At 47.3% G+C, this 21,134-nt stretch overlaps 1 protein-coding gene across 1 annotated transcript in view; it reads left to right on the forward strand.

Moving 5' to 3' along the window:
- The window catches only part of Set2 (SET domain containing 2), a 120,329-nt gene that overhangs the window by 82,641 nt on the left and 16,554 nt on the right, over positions 1–21,134 (forward strand). Inside the window, 9 exon segments of the mRNA XM_077656818.1 lie at positions 524–748; positions 4,460–4,641; positions 8,697–8,763; positions 8,766–8,812; positions 8,814–8,991; positions 9,439–9,476; positions 11,851–11,865; positions 17,427–17,447; positions 18,599–18,841. Coding sequence (XP_077512944.1) covers positions 524–748; positions 4,460–4,641; positions 8,697–8,763; positions 8,766–8,812; positions 8,814–8,991; positions 9,439–9,476; positions 11,851–11,865; positions 17,427–17,447; positions 18,599–18,841 — 1,016 coding nt within the window.

Genomic DNA, 21,134 nt, shown 5'->3' on the forward strand with positions numbered 1-21,134 from the left:
CGGCGGTTTTCTGGCATCGCAAAGCGTCACGAAAATTTTATTTTCACTTGGATTCTATCACTGGAGACACCAGCGATGTGACTGCGACTTATTCGGGCGCGCTTCCGTTCACATCCGCTGGAAACAGCTGGGGGCACTCGGCACTCGCTTAATTGGCACCCGTTACTAGGCAGGTCATCGGTCGTAGGTTTGGTGCTTTTGTGGCCTGTTCTGTGCCTTCCTGAGACTAATTCGGCGGCGGTATTAATTTGTCACTGCGTGCGCAAAAGGGTCGACGCCCGCTCGCCACTTCGCTCTAAGCGGGTCAAGCTCTTCGTGCACTTCGAGTAATGCGGCCTAAAATGCATGCGTTTGGGTTTGGACCGGAAGAAATTTCGAATAAAGCGATTTCGTTATAACGAGGGATTCCTGTATGTTGTAGCTCTGTGGTCTGTATTTGAGGTTCTCCTCACATTGTTGTCCTGCCATGCCTGTACTGTACTAAGGTGAGCACTTTTTACTTTCCTTTTTTTTTTCTGTGCAGGTGGCTGTCCCGCTGCACCAATGGGCGCTCCTATTGTTTCGGGGCAACCAGCGCCACCACTTCAGCAGCAACAGCAGGCCATGTATGTCTACGACCCGGCCACAGCTGCGGCCATATATGGGGCCCCGACGCCTCAGCCTGCAGTGGCTTACTACGATCCCCAGACAGGGGCACCTATCCCAGCCCCTCAGCCACCTGCCCCACAGGAATACCTTCTGCAGCACAGTGAGTACTCATTTGCTGTGTTGACCTTGCACATTGGACCAGAAACCTAACCTTGGATTTGGACAGTATCGATGTGGAGATCAACTGAGAATAAACACTATTTCTGCTACAGGTGTTCATACAAGTGCTTCGAGATTCTGAACATATACAGCCTCTGTTAAATTATTGAAAAAAAAAAAAAGCCTTGTTTCATTTAATTGTTGCTGCTTTTGTTTCCTGCGTGAGATTTATTATGGTCAAGTTCTCGTGTTTAATGCGGTTAACTTTTTGTCAATGACTATTAATATAAATATTTAGTATGGTTCACTTCTGCTCATCTTCTATATTACGATTATTGGCAGAATGCATCTGTTCAAAATTCAGTGGAACCCCGAATATACAACTTTCTCGGGACTGCGAAAAAGCGCCATAAAATGCGGCCGTTGTATAATCCGAACATAAATTATGCCTATAAAAATACTTCTTTTTTCGCGCAAAGAATATAAGAGAAATTTCAATGTAAACTATTAACATACTTTGCAGGGCTTGGAAACCGAAATTACCAAAAAAGTAAATGCGATAAGAATTAATGCTGGAGTACAGGTACCAATCATGCTTTATTCAAACGAACCTTTATGGCACTCCACTGCCCACTGCCGCGATTCCCGCCAGCCGGCGCAAACTTTAAAAAAAGTCGGTCAGTTTCTTTTGGACCTTGTTTGATCCATGAACCAAGAGCTTTCGCTCGAGTTGGGCAACGTCCAAAAGGAGGTTCTCTGCGGTGTCGCGTGAACAGATGAAGTTCCGGGTGCCGTCAATGTGCCCTAGCACCTCAACGAACGTGGTAGGCACAGGCACGGCATCTGTGGCGTCGTCATTGTCCTTGTCCGATGTTGCAGTGGTGTCAGCACTAGGCAAAGCCTCCTCGATGGCATCATCCAGCGACACCTCGCCACAGATCGCAATGTTGTCATCGGCCTCCACGTAGTCGGCGAAGGTCGTGGTGAGGTTTAAATGCTCGAAATCGTCGTTGGCGAAGCATGCATCGGCCTCGAGCGGCATCGAGGTTGTTGCGTCCCCAGCAGAGGAGGCAGTCTCTCGCTTAAGGCTACGGTGCTTGAACAAGTTAGCGATTGTGCTTTGGGACACTGCGTTCCACGAACTGGCAATAAAATGCATGGCGTCGAGCACAGTGGTCTTTTTTTCCGACTCGCTGTGCTCCATAGCCACCAGCCGATGCTGCACTAACCGCTTCCGGTACCCTTGCTTCACGCACTTAATGATGCCGGCATTCAGCGGCTGCAGCCGGCTTGTGCAGTTGGGCGGAAAAAAAAACAACCTTTATGTTCCTCAGGCTGGATGTATCGGGTAGGTGGCACAGTACGTTGTCCACGAAAAGCAATATTTTCCTTGGCTTAGAACCCATTTTGTTATCGAACTGCTGCAAAAAATTGCTGAAGAGCGGAGACGTCATCCACGCCTTGTTGTTGAAGTTGTAGCTGCACGGCAGCGTCTTCATGTTCTTAAAGCATCGTCGCTTTGCAAACTTTCCAACAACGAGCACGGGCAGCCTCTCAGAACCATCCTCGTGAGCACAGAATAGTGCCGTCACACGCTCTTTACTACGCTTGCCACCATAACAGCTGTCATCCTTAAACGCAAGGTTTTGCTCGGGCTGCATACAGTAAAAAATATTGCTCTCATCGGCATTGAAAACGTCAGGGCTTGTATGCAGCAATCATCTCCGGCAGCAACTCCATCCACTCGTTCACCATCCAAACGTCCACAGAAGTGCTTTCTCCGCAGGAGCAGCTGTACACAATCCTGTTTCGTTTTTTAATGCGATCCAGCCACTCGTTCGATGCCTGAAAGTTGTCGATGCCCAGACGCAATGCCACAAGGTCCGCTTTTTCTGTTAGAATGGAGCCGTCAATATTGATCGCAGAGCTCCGTGCTTGATGCAGCCACTTGATGAGAACTTTTTCTAACTTCTCGTGTTGTCCTTCTTTTGCCGCTTTCCGCTTGAGCCCGAACTTGTTGGCATTCTGCAATATCACCACTTTGTTTGCCAGGATCGTCTTAAGCGAAGATTCGGGTATCTTAAGGTCCCTGGCAATGCTGGCTTTCGTGGCTCCATGCCACTTTTCCGCTTCCTTGATAATATTGAGCTTATCACCGAGCGACAGAGCTGTCCACTTTCGGGACATCGTGCGTTGTGTTGCTCGACACAACTCAAAACCTTGCGGAACTCTGGTCGCTAGGATTACGACGAAGATCACGTGCGATAAACCTAGGCCTCTCCGCGCTTCCTTGTCGGCGATCTGCTGCTGGGAAACTGGAAGGAAAGAAACGCTTCCCCAATGCGACAAGAGGCGACGCCGCCGAGAAGAGAGGGAGAAAGTGATTGTGGAGAAGAAAACGCGCTATTTCAGCACAGCGGGCATCGCGGGCGGCTGCTGGTGGGGGAGAGAGAAACGAACGATGAGACAAGGCAGAGAAGAAAGCTGCGCCCGCCAGACCGAACCGGTCGGGTGAGGTCAAGTGCTCCGAATGCGGAGAGACGGAGCGAGGAAAGAGACCCCCGGCACTTCTCTTTCGTCCGCCGTTCTGTCCCGCGCTTCGAGAGAGTCGTCGTGTAACGCGCGTCAGGCGTAAAATTGCATCGGATAACCATGGTTTTTAATGCATTGCTTCTATGGGGACTTCGCCGAGACTGTGTTAATTCATTGTAAAACCCGGGTCATCGCAAAACCGGGGGACATATAACCGGGGTTCCACTTTATGTTGACTGTCATTCATTTCTGGTTGTGACCCATACTTTCTGGTTGGTTGGTTGGTTGGTCGGTTGGTTGGTTGGTTGGTTGGTTGGTTGGTTGGTTGGTTGTTAGTGTGCATTTGGGGACATAAGCTAGCCATGAATGATAACAGGGATGAAGTCACAATAAACTGCAGTAATCTATCATTTGACTAAAAATTCTTTGCCATCTTTTTATGCTTTGAGTTTTGTTTTCACAGTAGCACAGATTCGTAGCTACGGAGCAGCGCACAGCGATGACGGAGACGAAAAGAGAGGACACTTAACAAGGCACCCAATTAGCCATTCTAGCACAGTAGCACAGACATTAGCCACCTCCTTGTAAACAATTTGGAACGCCATTAGTGACCAGTACCAGTAAGGAAACAGGAACAAAACACTGCTGGAGAGCTGCAGAAGACTGACAGTGGGCTAATTGGTGTATGGCTTGAATGGAAGACACTGCAATAAATGTTTACAAAGGAGGCAGCTGCACACCACATCGATCAGCAGCTATCTGTTTGCACATACACACAAAAATATGTACTCATTGTCTAGAACAACGCTGCTGTGGTGAGTTTTTTCTCTCGCTATTGATGAGTCTGTAACCATACAACCTGCAAAAATACTAAAAGGAAGGTAAAGAAGGAAAAGGGACCACCAGGAGGTGCAGTATGCAGCCTGTACTCATCAGCCTTGCCAATTTGTCTGCTTCTATTTTGGGTTATCAAGAATAAGCCGGTGAATCGCAGTCACGAACATAGTTGGGTATGCCTGTTCTCTTTCTGCATCCCATCTGTGTCGGTAATCTGATTTGAAGTAGTATGAATGTATGTCGGATGGCCCATTACTTCTGCACTTGATCATTGACCCCTTCCAGAATCATTGTTTTGTAATGACTCCTCGCTTGCCTATTCTCGTGCTTCTTGATTTTGCAGATGCCATGCTCGGTGGGCCCCAGCCAGTGGTGGCCCCTGGCATGCAGCCGCCCCCAGCAGAGGTGGGACCCCACATGATGGTGGTGCAGGCGCCAGGGCCAATGGTGCCTCCACAGCAAGCAGGGATGGCGCCGCCTACTGAAGAGCACCATCCTCAACACCACTCCCTTCCTCCTAACATTGTGAGTTGCAGGCGTTGCTCCTCTCTCTCATAGTTACCATGAAAACAGGAATATAGGTCAAACTTTTTTCTTTCCCCCTAAAAACCAAGGCAAAAAGTCGACCCCTATGTTATATACCAGTCATTGGCAGAAAAACTATGGGAATCTTGCAACTATAGACGGCTGAAATCAATAGCCTCCATCGCCATCGCCGCCATCAGCAGTGCAGAGAAGCAACGCTATTTTGCGTTTTTGTTGATGTTGCGAAGCTGCTTTTCTCTTTTTCTTTCAAAATGAGTGGAAGCCGCTGGGGGCACAGCGCAAATTTGGAGCATCTAAAAAAAGCATTAGAAATTTTGAATACGAATCGAATATGTTTGATACAATTTCCAAAAAGTTCTTCTGGTTTGCGTGAGAAGTTGGGATGGCCGTTACTTGAAAACAGGCGCAAATATTTGAGACTCTCTTTCTTTTATAATGTGCTTAATAATAAAACTGGAATTCCAAAAGAGAAATACATTAATGAACCCAGCTACATTTCCGCCCGCACTGACCACCCACTTAAGGTGCGCGAATACAATTGCCGTATAAACGTATTCAAATATAGTTTTTTCCCACGAACAGTGCATGATTGGAACTGTCTTCCTTCGCGGGTCGCTACCGCTCCTCCTACATCGTTTCTGACCGATTTGCAAAGCCACCTGTCAATATAAGTGCAATAATTCTTGTCCGAGTGTATTATGTTTTAAGCAGTGCTGTATTTTAAAATGTATCTTTTTTTTTTGTGTGTATGTGTGTGTTTAGGGTATGTTTGCCTTTCTACAATGGTTTTTATTTTGTTTGTTTGTTTGTTTTTGCTTCCGTGTACATGGGTTTATTGTATTTTCTGTGTAGACCGCATCATTTGCCTAATTTATTATGTACAAAATGTTTGTTCCCCCCTACAATAATGCCCCAATGAGGGCGCTGTAGGTACTGTGTATAAATAAAAATAAATAGATATTCGATCAGTATTCGTATTCGAGAAATTGATATTCAAGAATTCCCGAATACTCACCAGCAATCGTATACTGCACAGACTCATAAATTCGACCATGGCAAAACCACAATATCTCGGCAAGTTAAAAATTCAGGGAAAACAATACAGAGGTCTTATTGCCTTCCTTCTCCGTCGTTTATCACGCGGACCGATCGCATTCCGACGCCGCTAGGCTTGACCTCGTGCGCAATTCCGCAAATGGGCTTTCCCACATATCCTACGTGCTGCGAACAAGATTTACGATGGCCTGCTTCGAACAATCGCAACGCGAAATTGCGCTTTTTTTAATCCTACAGTAATACCTTACATATTTACTGCCCACATTCGAAGAACGCGTCCTGTCGCCTTCATAAATTTCCGAGCGTGACCGTCACCCCGCTTGTAAACTACGCTATGCGGGGAAAGCCTACTTGCGGAATTTCGCCGGAACCTCCTGAAGGGGCGCGTCAAGTTGTCACAATAGGGCACCGAATCCTTTAAAAATCCTGCCGATTGCATGGTTCATTGTAACCCCTGCACCTCTTTAGTGGGCGTAACAGCTAGCATGACAACGATCAGAAGGCCCCTGTCTCTAGGTCAAAAAATAGCACGGGATTACAGGTGTTGACGCGATGGCCGCCTCATAAGGCCTTACTTGACCTTCGCATTTTCGGCAGTTTTTTTTTGGGGGGGGGGGGGGGGGGGGCTATGAATTAGGGCCTTTGGATAAAGCAGGCTTTCTTTTGGTCCCTTGAACTCCAAATGAATGAGGCTTTATTAGTCATCATGTTATTTTTTGTTGCCAGTCTTGTCACTTTATGGATATTGTTTTGCATGACCTCATTACAGTTTGGATACTTTTAAGCTGCCTAATCAAGTAGTATACATTTCTGTGTACATCATGTTTTTCTATATGGTACTGAGGCAGTTTAGATATGTTTATTTTAGTTGCAAAGACCATACGTTACTTTGAAAAAAAAAATAATAAGGGCAACAATACTTGCTTGTTTATCATTTTCTGAAATTTTTTTGTACTGAACAGATATTCGATATTCGATTCGGTATTCGAAGCCATTTTTTCTTCATATTCGTATTCAATTCGTATTCGAAAATTTCAATATTCGCACACACCTACTTTGGATTATGGGGACACAATTCAAAGACTCACTATCATGGTTATGGGGATCTGTGAAGCCAAAGGGCTTTGTTTTACGGCTTTACAGTACCCTCTTTTAACCCCTCCCTCCTTTCCTCTCATCTCACCTCCTTCTTGGGCAGCTGATTGTAAGAGCCATTTCAAATGACCTGATTTTTTGCATACAGGTGGTTATGTTTGGTGTGAAGTTACAGTGAGTGCCTAAGATAATAGCTTTGTCTGAATGGAAAGTTTCACTCTTAAAACCTCTCGGCTGTACAGTTGAGCCCGCTTATAACGAACATGAGCGTCACGCGGCATCCGTTCGTTATATCTCAAAGTTCGTAGTAAGTGGACCACAGCTTTAAAGACAGTTGCTTGTCAAAACAGTAAATTTTTTCTTTGTGAAAAAGTCCGTGATGGACGTGTTTTTTGCAGCGCAGATCCAGTGAGGAGGTTTCCAGTTTATTTAAAGCAGAAGCGTGCTCTTCGCCGAGGCCCTTGTCATAGACAAGTCTGAGGCTCTCTATGTAGCCCATTGCTACAGGCGCACTAATGGGTGCTGGCTCTGAAGTTTCACCCTCATCCGATTCCTCCGCGTCACTCTCGTCCCGCACTTCAGAAACGATGCCCTTGTCCGTGCACGGTTCCGCGGTGTCGGCATCATCATCAACAGGAATAAAATCATTCCAACCAATGCCATGACCCCCATGTCGGAGTCGGCGACGCGCTGCCACCAATCGCCGCCGCGTTGGTCATCTTCCGAAGCGACGGGCTCGGCATCAGACACACGACAAAGCCAGCCTTGCAGAAGCAGTTCCGCTCACCAGTGGCCGTCACAATGGAAATGGGCACGGTGTTCCCGTCCGCCATCCCGGATTGCAACCAGGGCCCGATATTTGAACAAAGCCAACGAATCGTCCGCACCGCAACATGAGTGACAAAAGCTGGGGTAGACGTGTAACGTACACAGGTGGCAATCAAGCCAATCAAGCTAAAGATACAGACGCACAGTGCTAGCGGAGAGACCAATGAGGGGCGTCCATGGGCGTCAGTGCAGCCACCTCTTGGTTGCGAGGAGGGGCGAGGGGAGGGGGGGGGGGGATTTTGGAAGGTGTGTCAGCGTTGGAAGGCGCGTCGGCAGAGAAAGGGTAGCTCACTTGGGAGCGGCACGAAACGGGGTGGACATTTCGCTTGGGATAAGGCTTGGCCCGAAAACATACGGCGCGCGGGGCGCACAAAGATGTCGGAAGCAGGCTATCTCGCATCGCGGCGCTGAGTTTACGCCGTCCGTTCGCTGTAATCGATCAGCAGGGCTTAATGACGTTCGTTTTAAGTGTGATTTTGTGCCATTGAAACAATGTATATTTTGACGGTTGCGCAGGTCTCGTTTGTTATAAGCGAAAGTTCGTCTTAAGTGGGGCCATTATATGTGGGCTCGACTGTATTAGAAGAAGAGGTGCATAAAAGGAGAGGTGCGTTGGTATGGTTATCAGCCTTACATTTGTGAAATGAAGAAGAGGGGAGTGGTTTTCAAAAAAAAAAAACTGACCGCCAGTTGCCATGCCTGTCGCGTGATGCGAGATTCAGTGTGCTTGTGGTGGTGAATATAATTTCAGACTGTGGCACACAGCAAACAGTGCAGGCACTACTTTATGCTGGTGCACAAATAAGGCAGCACTTGCCCTTGCTGTTAATTTGCTTTTCGTGTTACGCCGACAGTGCAGAACCAGGAAGCATGCCTTAACAGCTGTAGCTGTAAAACGTGTTCAGAGTTTGCGAAGAATAGAAACAGGCTTCATTCTGTACCTAAAATCTTCATAGTAGTACACTTCATAGTCCTGTGCCATAATGCCTTAACTCTCATTCAGCATCCCTAGCTATTTGCTTACTTGCTTCTGTCTTGCCTTTCTCCCTGAGCAGGACTACCAGGCTCTGGCAGCAGCCATCAGCAGCGTGACCAACAAGCCGCCCAGTCCTGTTGTTGTGCAGCTGAGACCGCCTACCTGACGGATCCCATGCATATTCCTCTGCCTCCGCCCTCTGTCTCCAGACTCCGGAGACGTGACGCCACAAAATCCGGACCCAGTTTCTTCACCCACCCTGGACAGCACAGAAGAGGACATGGAGCTTCTGCCGCCAGTTCAGCAGCTTGAGGTCAGGGAGCCTGTGGGCACCAGCTTGGAAGTTGTGCCCCCCCTCCAGCTACGAAGCAGCTGTTGCCACCCCACCGGTGCTTCTATCCCCCACTCAGCTGCCTCCACCTGTTGCTGCTGCTGCCCCTGCCTACACCCCTGTTCAGGTAACGGAACAAGCAAGAAGATTCTCCTGCTTTGTGGTTATTTCTTCTTCTACTAAAGTTTGCCTGTATTTGTCATGGGATACATTTTGGCCGAGGCGCAGAGTGCAATTTGGGAAAGAAAAAATTATTACGAAATACATTGTGCTAACTTGGACTTGAGAGTAAATAAATAAACTGTGCTGGCAGCATGGTTAGGGCATAAATGTAACGATACCTGAGCTGCCTAAGTCTTCGCTTCATCAGATAACATTATGTGGCAGCTGCAGGACATGGCGATAGCCAGAAGCAAGTGACGATAGCTATCACAATAGTGACACCTGTGTCAATAGTTATAAAAGGGCAGAGGGAGTTGTTTCACTGTAGTCACTGTGTGTGGCTCAGGTCCCTGTTTTCCTTCAACTGTGTGGGCCCCTGTGCTGTGGTACTAAAAACTGTAGGCAGGGTCGTTTTAGTACAGCATAGACCGCTTATAATGCATACCGTGGGAGTCGGGGAAAATCCGCATTATAAGCGGTACTGCACTGTAACCAAAAAGTAGGTATTCCATGCATTCGCATTTTCAGAATGGCCAGCGTACCTTTTAAAGTGCACCTGACAACGCATCAGATGCACAACACTGCAATCAAGGCAAAAAAACCAGTTTATTTTCTTTTTGTCAAAGCGTCATAGTGAATGAAAGAACGATGTTATTTTAGTCCGGCACTGTGATTGAACTGCGTTGCTAATGACCATCTTCAAAAGCAGTGAAGCACTTGAGTGCTTGCTCGCTGAGGTTTCTCTGAGCGCAGTAGAGGCGCAATTTATTGCAACAGTCGAGCGCATCTTTGCACGAAGCTTCTGCTGCACTTTCACTCACTTCGTCGGCCTCATCCTCTGATCGATAGAGGCTCGTGACCACGCACCGCTGCCACGATGTCTTCATCTGTGGCGGCCACTTCACACAGAACGCTGTCGGGATCGGCGATGGCAATGAGCTTATCTCGTGCCGTTCCTTGAAACGCTAAATCCAACCGTTCATTGGGTTGAAACCATCATGCCCCAAAATGTTTGCAAGGCACCTGGCCTTGGCTTGCAATATCGAGCCACTCACAGAAACAGTCTGGGCCTGGACCTCGCGAAACCGTTCATACAAAGCGGCGACATCTTCGTACTTTGACACATGAATCCGCTTCCTTGCAACCGACGCGGAGTTTTTCTGCAGCTGTTGTCGCAACTTGTTGCTGTTCTTCAAAGTGGCGGACCCAGTAGCATTGGCGACACCATACTTTTTTTGCCACCGTAGCCTTTTTCAAACAACTCATGACGTCCCTAGCAATGCTCTGCTTGGTTTCGAGAGATTGCCATTTCCTGGCATTCTGAGGAGCAGACAACATCGAAACTGTAGACTGCAAGGTTGGTAGACTTGCCGACGTTGTCAACTTTTCGGTACACGTGATGACACATGTCTCGCGCATGGAATCGGGCGTGACAAGATGCTGCCGCGCGCGTGTGGTGCGAGCAGTGCTTGCAGCGTCATGCCATGCGCTCACCGCTGCCGCCGCTCCAGTCTGGCCATGCCATCACATGCTTTCATCATCATCATCACCATCATCAGCCTGACTACACCCACTGCAGGGCAAAGGCCTCTCCCATGTGTCTCCAATTAACACTGTCCTTTGCCTGCTGCACCCACTCTATGCCTGCAACCTTCGTAATCTCATCCGCCCACCTAACCTTCTGCCGCCCCTTGCTGTGCTTGCCTTCTCTTTGAATCCACTCCGTTACCCTTCAGGACCAGCGGTTATCTTACCTTCGCAGTGCATGCCCTGCCCAAGCCCATTTCTTCCTCTAGATTTCGACTAGGATGTCATTAACTTGCGTTTGTTCCCTCACCCACTCTGCCCGCTTCCGGTCTCTTAACGTTACACCTGTCATTTTCCTTTCCATGGCTCGTTGTGCTGTCCTTAACTTAAGCTGAACCCTTTTCGTTAGCCTCCACGTTTCTGCCCAGTAGGTGAGTACCGGTAAGATACAGCTGTTGTACACTTTTCTCTTGAGGGATATTGGTAACCTGCTATTCATGATCTGAGACAACCTGCCATATGCACTCCACCCCATTCTTATCCTTCTAGTTATTTCTGTCTCATGATCCAGATCAGCTGTCACTACCTGCCATAAGTAGACAAATTCCTTTACCACTTCCAGCACCTCGTTGCCAATTGTGAACTGCTGTTCTCTTGCTGGACTGTTGAACGTTACTTTGGTTTTCTTCATGATAATTTTTAGACCCAACGTACTGCTCTGTCTGTCTAACTCATTGATCATGATTTGCAGTTCATCTCCTGAGTGACTCGGCAAAGCAATGTCATCAGCGAATCGCAGATTATTTAGGTATTCTCCATTAACTCTTATCCCTAACTGTTCCCAATTCAGGCCTCGGAATACCTCCTGTAAACAGGCGGTGAATAGCATTGGCGAGATCGTGTCTCCTTTCCTGACGCCCTTCCTTATTCGAATTTTATTGCTGACTTTATGGAGGACTATGGTAGCTGTACAATTGCTATATATATATCTTCCAGTATTTTGACATAAGGCTCATCTACACCCTGATTCCACAATGCCTGTATGACTGCTGAGGTTTCCACCGAGTCAAATGCTTTCTCATAATCAATGAAGGCTATATATAGGTGTTGGTTATATCCTGCGCATTTCTCTATCATCTGATTGACAGTGTGAATATGATCTATTGTGGAATATCTTTTATGAAAGCCTGCTTGATCATTTGGTTGGTTAAAGTCTAAGGTTGCAGTGGTGGAACTGCTGCGCCAATTGGGCCAAGCTGCGCCAGATCAGAAATCCTGCTACATGCTGCTACAAAATCGCGCCATGTCTGCGCCAAAACGCCGCTGAATAACTCTGCCGAGAGCAAAACCGAACTTCACTGTCGCGGAACTCGACATCTGCCGGCAACACTGTTCAAAACCTGTGCTGATTGGAAGAAAATGGCGCGAAGAAAGTGTCCATATTCATCCATGCTGGTCATCGCTGCCGGAGGTCATCGCAGCTCACGAGGTCTCCGCCCTGATGGATGAGTTTAGTCTTTTTGTCTCAGAAGATATTAGCCAGACAATCCGAACGACTTGATGACTTCTGGCAAAAATGTTTCGAACTCAAGCAAGATGATGGGGCTCGAAAATGTCCCTTGTTGGCGGCACTCGTAAAAGCACTTCTGTGCCTCTCGCACAGCAATGCTCATTTGGAGAGGGGCTTCAGTGAAAATCGGCGAGAGCTGAGAGGGCGATCGTCCTTTTCAGTACAAATTGTAAATGGGCTTAGGTCTGTAATGACATATTCCCAGCATTTCGGCAGAAATCCAGCTGCCATTCCTATGACACAACGATTAATCAGAGCGCTGAAAGTACCGCGGAAGTGAAAGCTGCAGTGGTTGGAGGCAAATGCAGCAGAAGAGACACGTGCAAAACAAGCAAAAGAAGGCTGATGTACCGGACAAGGACACCCAGAAAAGAGGTCAGAATGAAGAGAAGGTACTGGAAAAGATCAGGCTGGCCAGGAATATGATCACCAATGCTGAGCTGCTTTTCGCAAAAGGCGTCAAGTCTAAAAATTTTGCAGATGTTCTGAAGAATGGACAGGAAAGGCTCGCAGCTGCGCTGTCTGAGCTGGAGTCATCAAGGAAAGAAAAGAAATAGTACCTTAAATTTGCAGTTTTAAGAATGGTATAATTTTTATAGCTTTGTTGCATATCTCGTTATGTCGTCCATCTGAATAAAAACGGCTTTATTTTTAGCAAAATCTCCTGTTTGCATATTTTTGCAGCTTTTTAAGGAAAGAACAGACTTTAGACTAAATTTGGGCTTGAAGCTTGTTTTTGCATGGCTATGGTCGTCATAAACACCTGAGCAGTTGACTGTTCCAGAAATAAAACAAGCCTTCTTTATTTAAGTGCTTCGAGACATGAAATTTTGCTAAGAAACAGTTTTTTCCCTCCTACAAAAGCTCAAATATCTGCTACAAAATGCCATTTTTCCTGCTACAAAACTTGAAATTGCTGCTACAAACTGCGATTTCGTCTACTACAAAAGCTGCTACAAGAAGCCAGTTGTCAGTTCCACCACTGAAGGTTGCCCCGACTCTATTAGCGATTACCTTAGTAAACACCTTGTAGGCAACGGACAGTAAGCTGATCGGTCTGTAATTTTTCAAGTCCTTGGTGTCTCCTTTCTTATGAATTAAGAGGGCTCACCAGCTACGAGGCAACTCAGATTTGAACTTTTTCTGTCGATAGATGGCAGCACTTAAGTACCACAAAAAGGAGGTAACTTCTGTTTCCCCTCCAGGTGTGTAAAATTCTACCGCGACGCCTCCTTGACCAGGACACGAAAGTAGTAGTTTTTCTGTGAACAAAAATTAGGGCGGAAAACTTTCTGTGTATATCCTGCCAAAGCTGGGAGAGGGAAGCACAAAAGAAAAACCCCTTTCGAGGGGTGGTGATCACAGAATGGACCTTTTTCCAGTAACCCACCACTCAGCTGCCACGAGGAAAAGTATGTTTTTCTGTTTGGGCCCCCTAAGCTCCACTGCATCTTTTCTGCGAAAATACATTTACAATGGCAGGGTGGGGTATACAGCCTGTAGTTAAAAGCAGTGTTGGTTTGGCCTAGCCAGAACAGATAAGTGTGAGTCATCTTTTGGCACACCTTGGGAACACCTCCCTTTTGGCACTTCGGCCGGCTATTCCGTATTCCGCGTATTCCTCCATCGCCACAGGCAATACAAGCCTGGTGACCGTGTACGAGTGTGGACACCGATTCGACGACGCGGCCTCAGTGAAAAGCTTTTTTCGCTTTCATTGTTTGGGCTGCCAGTGTTTATTTTGGATTGTCTTTGCTGTCGTTGGCCTTACTTTTCGTTTAAGCATCCGGCCGATGCTTCTTTGACAGAAGTAATGCCGTGAAACTCGTTTGTTCGAGTTCAAAACCGTTGGCGTGCGGGAATATCACTGTTACGCGAGATGCGATCAGCGTTATCTGGAAGGATTGCAGCCAGGCGCAACTATTTCGACATTATTCTGGGTTGTTGTAGTTGTTTTTAGTGCCTTATCTTGAGGGTTCCTCTTCGATGACCACCGAGCACGTTCGTTGCTATCGGCGTTGCCGAATTCTTCAGTTTATTTATGGGCAATAGTCACTTCAGTAACTAAATTACTGCTGAAATTCTTCGTTTCATGTCTCCTTCACTGCTTATAATTTCACAACGTAACAAATCAAACTTGGGTAAAAGGGTGAGATGTGTGGTATGCAAAAGCACTGAGATTGTCCTGTTGCTATTCGTGGGGACTTTGAACGCAAATTTTGTCATTGCACAAATGACTTCCAACTGTTCTGGGCAAAGTTGCAGTTAGTGGTTTATTTTTAAAAATAATAAAAATTGCAATTTGATAGAAGTGAAGATGGATGCTGCAGCCACACTAACCACGTGTGCTCTTTCTGTACACAAAAACGGCAGCGCACCTGAATTGTCATGACGTCACGGGTTTGAAAGCGAAAATTCCACACCTGCTATGGTTTCCGGGAAAGTCTCATTATGCGCCCTGCTTTTTTTATGTCTTATATATATATTATATTATACTTTTATGTATCATATATTTTATATGCCTATTTATATAGCTCCCCTTCCGAGCGTTTCTCTGATTGAACTATGCGACTTTTGGAAGCGTAGTGCAGAAGGTGCGACTAGGTGTGGAGCATACCGAAGCGTATCTAATTGGGAGAATGAAGATGGTTGGGGAACGCTGGATACATACGAAACCGGTTCAGAAGCAAAACTGGATGATTTTGCAGCCAGGCCATGAACGTTCGACATCACATTATTTACACCACGGAGATGTATATTCTGGAGTAGGGGGCTCGTAAATCCGCAAGCTCCTTTCTGCAGACAAGGTGCACCCACGCTTTCCCGCGTACAGTGGACAGCACCTACACTGATAACGCGAACATTCTGGCAGAGATATGCCTGGTCGGGAGGAGAATTGGAGAAAAAGAGCGGCACTCGACCTAAGATTCGTTAGAGAGCCGATGTTTCGATGCCGATCCGACACATTCTGGTTTCACTAGCTTGGAGCCATAGGTGAACGTTGGCTTCGACCGGTTCTCATGACATCGCAGTTGCAGTGCAGCAGAGGCTGAGCAGGAAAAGGAAGGAGATGGTCCTTTTTCCCCTTGATGTGGGCTGTTGCACTGCCAAAGATAGTTGTCCGCGAGTATAGTGTGAAATCGCAGGCGATTGGCAAGTGCCTCAGTAAAAGGAGGTTAATCACCACGTCATGAAAATCAGTATACGCCATTAGCTCTGTTTACATGAACCCGATAGCGTCAAGTCGATTTGGGGGTTGGGTTGAGCATAGTCAATGCAACTCAAACCAGTGTGTGTTTACATGAACTCGATTTTAGCGATTCGAGACCGGTTGAACTGTAGCGACACCAAGCGTCGAGCAAGCAGTAGCAGCCTCCAAGATTGAGGCACGCCATCGCTGTATCGGAGGCACGACGGCGTTCGTGAAAAGCAAGTTCACATTTATCCTCTCCCCTCTCAATAAACCCTACTTTTCGACTCGACAGCGTTTACAAGCATATCGGGTCAGGGTCGAGATGAGTCACCTACCCCTTGCGGCGGAGTTGACTGGACCCGAACAGTCGACTCCAGACTCGGCGCGAGTTTACATGAACCCAGTAACGGTTTTCGGCCCGATAACTCAACAACCAGGCGTGTTTCGTTCATGTAAGTGCCGCTATTGGGCTATTGGCTCGAGGGCCTCCTATGAGGAATGTTTGCAGCTGCATTCTTGACTTGTATCCACACCTGCAACACCTGCATTCTTGCTTTCTCCCACATTGTCCTGAATAGGGAGCCCCCTTCCTGTTTTTGGCACTAACAATGCCTTATTGTGTGGCTGCTGGGAGGAGGGGAGGGAGGGTGGGGGGGCACTTTTGGTTGTGGCCTTGCATCCCACTTCCTTTCCACACCAAGAGCTGGAGCAAAAAAGAAAAGCATGCAGAGATCCTTTCTGAATACAGCCCAAGCAAGAAAAAAGGAAAGAATGAGCAAGTAAAAACCTGCGCACAGGAACACAGACAACCAAGAGGGTTGGTGGTAGAGTGTAGTAACAACAAAATATTCTGACGCCAGATGGAGCCATGTCGCGCTGGTTAAATTTGGTGTGAATTTAAATGCATGCACAACTTTCAGAGCCTGTAAAGTGCAAACACTAAGCTCGATATGGATGAAAATTATGGCTTGACAATCAAGAAAGAAAAAGGGAGGAAATGTTGCGGACGAAATTCTGATATTTGGCTTAGTTTTTTCACGAGATGACATGAAAGACCGACGTATCTAAAAGTGCAATTTTTCCTGATATTTACCTCTGATTTGTAAAAAAATGAAACTTAAAAAATAATATCTGTCCGCAAAATTTCCTCCATTCACTAAAGAAGAAAATGCTGCCACAGACCTCATGAAAATTGAGCCATTTTTAGACACGCTACAGCTTCTGAAAGTTCCCATTTATTTCCTATGGACACTGTCACTGGTGAACCCTCTTAAGATTATATTTGCGTTCTTCCACGCTTTTGGTACGGTCGAGGTCATAAAGCATTGCATATACAGGGTGGCTAGTTTTTCTAGCGGAATCTCCCCTCCGTCTTTCAACAGATCTGCTGGTGCCTGATCTTCACCAGCTGCTTTTCCCCATTGCATTGCTCCTAAGGCTTTCTTTATTTCCTCTTTCATTACTGACGGGATGACGCATTGCTGTGCGCTACGGTAACATTCTGATTACATTGGCTACTGTATAGATTTGTGTAAAACTCTTTGGCTACTTTAACTATCTTATCCATATTGCTAATGACATTGCCCTCCTTGTCTCCTAACGCATACATCTGGTTTTTGCCTATGCCTAGTTTCCTCTTCACCGCTTTTAGGCTAACTCCGTTCTTTAGAGCATGCTCAATTCTCTCCATATTAAACTTCCTTATGTCGGCTACCTTGCGCTTATTTATTAAGTTCGATATCTCTGCTACTTCTATTCTGTCTGTAGGGTTAGACGCCCTCATGCTTTGACGTTTCTTAATCGGATCTTTCGTCTCCTGAGATAGCTCGCCGGTATCCTGTCAAGCCATCTTACTGCCTACTTCTAATGTGCACTCTGTAATGATAGTTGTCAGATTATCGTTCATTGTATCAACATTAAGATCGTCTTCCTCAGTTAAAGCTGAATGTTTGTTCTGCAGTGATATCCTGAATTCCTCTATTTTCCCTCTTATCGCTTGCTCGTTAATGGACCTCCTCTTCACTAGCTTCTTCCGTTCCCTCTTCAAGTCTAAGCTAATACGAGACCCTGCCTTTCGGTGGTCGCTACAACGCACCTTTCCGAGGACCTCCACATCTTTTTAGATACCAGGGTGAGCGCATAGTATGAAGTCAATTTCATTTTTAGTCTCACCATTAGGGCTCTTCGAGGTCCACTTCCTGTTCTCTCAGTTGCGGAAGAAGGTATTCATGATGCGTAAATTATTTCCATCTGCGAACTCTACTAATAGCTCTCCCCTGCTATTCCTAGAACCTATCCCATAGTTGCCTACCGCCTGGTCGCCAGCCTGCTTCTTGCCCACTTTCGAATTGAAATCGCCCATCAGTACAGTGTACTGTGTTTTTACTTTGTTCATTGCCGATTCCACGTCTTTATAGAAGCTTTCAACAGTCTGGTCATCATGGTCATCATCACGTGCTTTCAAGTTTTGTCCAATAGGTGCACCCAACAGAGGTGCACCGGGGAAGGAGAGGGAAAACACCTGCTTTGCGACTTTTTTTTTTTATCCTCTCCTGCCTTCCGCCTTGCCTCTAACCACACTGACAAGGCTCCTCCGCCCCACCTGTTGCCCCCTTCTTGCGCAATCTGGAAAGCATGCTCGACGCGCCCGCCAGTACTCATGGGCCTGCGCCAGTACGCGGGCCGCCAGGATTTCCAGAAACCGCACTGTATGCGGTCTCCGATTACGTGCTGCCGCGTATTAAGCAGTACACCAATACATTGAACTCTATGGGAAGCGAAACGGTTGTCACAAAAAGCCGCTTATAATCCGGTCCGGCATTATAAGCAGTTACGTTATAAATGGTCTGAGCTGTAATCCTATCCCTGCCTTTAACCATGTGCTGAGTGACTGCTAATTGCTATTGCATTGGTACACACAGGTGGCAAAGATAGCAGCTGCACTTTGCTAAGCCACTGCAGTGGCAGTGATTGTGCAGTAGTGGTGTAGGAAAGAATGCTTCCATAAAAATGCCAGACTTCTTAATCACTCTTCTGGCCTTGTTCAGTGGGGGCTTAGGACATGTGCATCAATGCCAGAGCACAGGAGCATTACCTTGCCCTCTGATGCTTCTCCATGCTGTTTGTTTCTTTGTAATTGAATGCTATGCTTCTGGAAGCAACCCGTGTAGCATCACCCGCGTCTGTATCTTACTGCAGCAGTCACCGGTGCCTGTGCCCTATGCTGTGGTAGCACCCGGGGCTGGGGCACCAGCAGGTGCTGCAAGCATGGCTGCAGGTGCTGTGTACCCGCACAATCCGCAGCCGGTGGCCACCGGATATGGCCCTGCCTACGGACCAGTGGGTCCCACTCCTGCCCCTCCAGGCCCAGTGCAGGGCATGCATCCCCAGGTCTACTACCTGCCACCAGTCGCACAGGCCATGCCTGGTGAACAGCCACAGGTGAGCTTGTTTGCTTGCTGATGCTTTTTCTCTTCAGGCGTTCATATGGGCTTGTACATTGCCGTAAAATTGAAACTATTTTTTACCCTTTGTGGCCATTTCTGTCTGTATTTTTATGCAACTTGATGCCTTTCCTGATTCCTTGATGCAAATTTCATGTGTTGGGCATTTCTAAAACTGGTCAAAAAAGTTTCAATTGAGATTCCAAAAATTCCAGGACCAAATTTAAAGCTTGTCTTGCTTGTGGGGTTGAATCGGGGAGATAAATAGTTTCTCCCCGCTTGATCGCGGCTGACAGAGTTCAAAACCGCCGGACCCCACCCCGTGATCGCGTACGCTACCGAGCGCACGCCAACCACGGCGGGCCTTGCTCTGAGGGAACAAAGGAACGACACACCGGCTGACACAAACAGGCATTTATTGTTACAACAACAATAACGCCAGCTAGCAACAAAGCACGCTAAGGAATCGAGGTTGTCCGACTCACCAGCAAGGTTATGAGCGAATGTTCGCCCGCGCTAGGGCAAGAGATTCTCCGAGGCCGGTCGGGACGAGATACTGGAAGCGAGTCTCCCCGCCACTTCCTCGCCCCGCTGGCGAAGAGCGGAGCCACGAGCGACACGTCGGCGCGAGCGGCAGCTCGCGCGCGGGAGAGAGGATGAGGCTCTTCAGCTGGGATCGTCGGCGTGAGCGGACGTGTCTCGCGCTGCGACGCTGGCTCCTTTTCTCGTTACTTAAGGTAACTAACAAGGGAATGTGCCCCTCCTCGAGGCGAGGCTGCTGCTGCACGGTGCATCGCGGGAAAGCCTACACAGGGGACTGCAGGGCAGGTCCCCACATGCTGTGTGCTAAACCTCATTGAATGGAACCTGGGTCGTGCTTGTCAGATGCTGTTCTCAACATCGTAGGCATTTACGTTATGAACTATCCTGTGCTGATGCATATACAGTAGCCGATGGGTAATTCAGACTCTAATAATTCGGTCTTGTTGGATATTTCGGACCTCGATGAGGCACCATCAGTCACCCCATAGAAGCGCATACATATTCGCGACGGATATTTTGGACTTCAAAAGTCAGAAAGTTCGATTTTTTGGACTAATTTCAGTCACCTGCGGGCCAAAATCTGCCATTTTATCGGCTTTTCGCTGGCTCAAAAGGCGCCATCTTGGATTGAGGTGGATTTACTCTGCAGTTGAATTGGCTTGACATACATTTTGTACCTCATTTTTGCCAGTAGAGGTCCTTGCGATCTTTGAGACTTCGAGGTGGCAATCGGATTGTCATCGCCGTCAACTTGCTTTTGTCGCCAACGTTGTCGTGGGCAGTTATTGCTTGTCTCATATGTTGTAAATTGAAAATTGGTTGTTGGGGAAAGGAAATGGCACAGTATCTATCTTGCAATATCGGCGGACACCTGAACTGGGCATTAAGAGAAAAGATAAAGGAAGGACTGAGAGAAGAAAGGAAGAAAGAGGAGCCGTAGTGGAGGGCTTCGGAAAAATTTCGACCATCTGGGGATCTTTAACGTGCACTGGCATAGCAAAGCACACGGGCGCCTTTGTGTTTCGCCTCCATGGAAACGCGGCTGCCACGGTCGGGTTCGAACCCGGGTACTCCGAATCAGTGGCCGAGCGCCCTAACCACTGAGCCACCGCGGCAAGTCTCGTAAGTTCGCCATTCGCTGTTTCGTCACTTGGGTTAATCCGACCGCGTCGACCGAGTGGCGAGTCTTTACGAAGTTACATCCGTTCGCCATTTTATGATTGCGTCCGGCGGTTCCACCGATTTGAACGTAAAGTTCCTTGTCTTTGCGTGTGTTTGACGAGCGGTGTGGTGCACGCTCGGGTTGTGCACAACATGGTGCCACCAGGTCCGTCAAAGAAGCGTGGGAAGTATTCAACTAAACGCCGTGACCTTGCTGTCTAGCGTGTACGGTGAAAGTACAACTTTGGCACAAATTTGGCGCAAGGTAAAACCAGTGACATTTTTAAGCTGATTTCATCTCAATAAAGCAATTTTTTTTCTACTGCACGGATTTTTCGGACTGTTCGATTTTTCGGACTCGAAGGGATTATTCGATTATTCGGACTATTTTTCGGGTCCCTTCGAGTCCGAAAAATTGGTCGGAAACTGGAATGTATACGGCAGCACAGCTTGATGTATGCTAGATGTATATGATGGCTTCTCTGAATTTTCAGCTCTTGCTGAGAGGCTGTGTCATGGCAGAACAAAAGCAAGCACTCAAAGTACTATTGAGTAATATGTGCTCAGCATCTGCTTTCAAGAGCACT

This window comes from Amblyomma americanum, chromosome 3, assembly GCF_052857255.1.
Source record: "Amblyomma americanum isolate KBUSLIRL-KWMA chromosome 3, ASM5285725v1, whole genome shotgun sequence".
Taxonomy (NCBI): domain Eukaryota; kingdom Metazoa; phylum Arthropoda; class Arachnida; order Ixodida; family Ixodidae; genus Amblyomma; species Amblyomma americanum.